The sequence below is a fragment of the Nanorana parkeri genome, unplaced genomic scaffold, assembly GCF_000935625.1.
Source record: "Nanorana parkeri isolate BGI_ZX_2015 unplaced genomic scaffold, ASM93562v1 scaffold5080, whole genome shotgun sequence".
In the NCBI taxonomy this organism is placed as follows: domain Eukaryota; kingdom Metazoa; phylum Chordata; class Amphibia; order Anura; family Dicroglossidae; genus Nanorana; species Nanorana parkeri.
Window position 1 is genome coordinate 3,147 of NW_017311340.1, and position 2,173 is coordinate 5,319.

A 2,173-nucleotide genomic window follows, 5' to 3' on the forward strand; every position below is an offset into this window, starting at 1 on the left:
ACCTCCCACACCCCCCCACCCAACCCCAGCCCTCCGACCCGATCCCAGATCTCTGACCCGATCCCAGATCTCTGACCCGATCCCAGATCTCCGACCCGATCCCAAATCTCTGACCCCAAATCTCCTGATCCCAAATCTCCGACCCGATCCCAAATCTCCCGACACGATCCCAGATCTCCCGACCCGATCCCAGATCTCCGACTCGATCCCAGATCTTCCGACCCGATCCTAAATCTCTGATCCTAAATCTCCGGATCCCAGATCTCCGGCCCGATCCCAGATCTCTGACCCGATCCCAAATCTCCCGACACGATCCCAGATCTCCGGCCCGATCCCAGATCTCTGACCCGATCCCAAATCTCCCGACACGATCCCAGATCTCCGACTCGATCCCAAATCTCCGACCCGATCCCAAATCTCTGATATGACGCTGGTCACATGACCACGGTCCGTCCTCTGGTACTGGGATTCATTCTGTGATTTTGGGGTTGCAGGAAGTTGCGGCTCTGAAGGAACGTTTGCAGCACATGGAGCAGGAAGAGGGCGAGCGGAATGCGTTGGTCTGCGCTCTGCAGAGGGAGGTCCAGCAGAAGGCGGAGCGTCTGGCAGAGGCGGAGCTCCGAGTGAGGGACTCCGTACGTGAGAGGGTGGAGGAGGAGGAGCGACTCAATCGCCGGCTGCGAGAATACCAGCAACAGCCTCAGATAAAGGTGGAGGGGCCAATCTCACTGCACTGTACCATCAGGGGCCCCGTCCCCGCATCCCCTCATGTGTCCCCTGTGTCCCCGCATCCCCTCATGTGCCCCTTGTGTCCCCGCATCCCCTCATGTGCCCCTTGTGTCCCCGCATCCCCTCATGTGCCCCTTGTGTCCCCGCAGTACGTGGTGCAGACGGTGGAGTCGGTGGAGCTGAAGGAGACACTGGACAGACACAAGCGCAGCGCACAGGAAATGAGGAAACAACTGCAACACGAGCAGCAGGAGGCGGCCAAACTACGAGCGCAGGTCAGCTGACACGCAGTACCGACACCCTGTAGGCGGCGCTGTGTCCCCTGTAGTGACGCTCTCTCTCCTGTAGGTGGCGCTGTGTCCCCTGTAGTGACGCTCTCTCTCCTGTAGGTGGCGCTGTGTCCCCTGTAGTGACGCTCTCTCTCCTGTAGGTGGCGCTGTGTCCCCTGTAGTGACGCTCTCTCTCCTGTAGGTGGCGCTGTATGCAGCGGAGTTGGAGCGGGTCCAGGCAGAGATGGTTCAGGAGTTCGGGGCCCTCCAGGAGCAGAAGGCGTTGGCGGTGGCGGAGGCCTATGACCGAGCACAGGAGGAGATGAGAGCCGTACACCACAGCCTGGATGGTGAGTCTGCGCGGAGTGATCGGGGCCCCGCCCCCGCCTGGGACACGTGTCTGAGCTGCACGTCGCAGCCAATCAGGAAACAGCAGCTGTAGATTTCAGGCGGGCGGGGGAGGGAAGACTCAGGCAGCTGAAGTTCTAAGCCAATCTCAACTTTTCCTGTAAAAGTATTTTTGGGCCCCGCCCCTTTCTTCTTCCCCAGCATCCCTATTGGTTCACCTCCCTATGTGGGGTGAGGGGCGGAGCTCATATTATATGATCTGTATAGAACTTTAGCTGCTGACCAATGGCAGAGAAGTCTCCTCCCCCCGCACCCCCCATACCCTGCCCCCCCCCGATGTACGGACATTGACCCCCATCGTCCGGCTCCGCCTCCATTGCCCGGCTCCGCCTCCTGCGACTCTCATCCGTCTCTTGTCTCCCGTCAGGTGTGCGCAGGAACCTGGTGGTGCTGCAGCCGGCGCTGCGCACGCTCACACACGACTACAACGGCCTGAAGAGACAAGTGCGCGACTTCCCCAGCCTGCTGAGCCAAGCCATGAGGGGGGCCCGGGAAGAGGTAAGGACCCCACAATGGGGCGGGGTCACAGTGGTTAGCGGTCCTGCCTTGCAGCACTGGGGGTCCCGGGTTCGAAGCCCGTCACTATCTGCATGGAGTCTGCATGTCCTCCCCGTGCTTGCTCCTCCGGTTTCCTCCCAGACTCCATGCTGGAAGGTGAATTGGCTCCTCTCTATATTGGCCCTCCTATGTATGTGAGATGGGGCCCTTAGAGTGTAGGATCCTCGGGGGCGGGGACTCATGTGAATGTGCAGTATGTCAAAATGCCG

At 60.3% G+C, this 2,173-nt stretch overlaps 1 protein-coding gene across 1 annotated transcript in view; it reads left to right on the forward strand.

The window, feature by feature from the left end:
* Nucleotides 1–2,173, forward strand: part of LOC108804083 (kinesin-like protein KIFC3) — a gene marked incomplete at its 5' end in the record, with an annotated part of 6,155 nt that overhangs the window by 2,161 nt on the left and 1,821 nt on the right. The window contains 4 exon segments of the mRNA XM_018575846.1: nucleotides 495–710; nucleotides 879–1,004; nucleotides 1,201–1,348; nucleotides 1,774–1,984. Of these exon segments, the coding sequence (XP_018431348.1) occupies nucleotides 495–710; nucleotides 879–1,004; nucleotides 1,201–1,348; nucleotides 1,774–1,984 (701 nt within the window).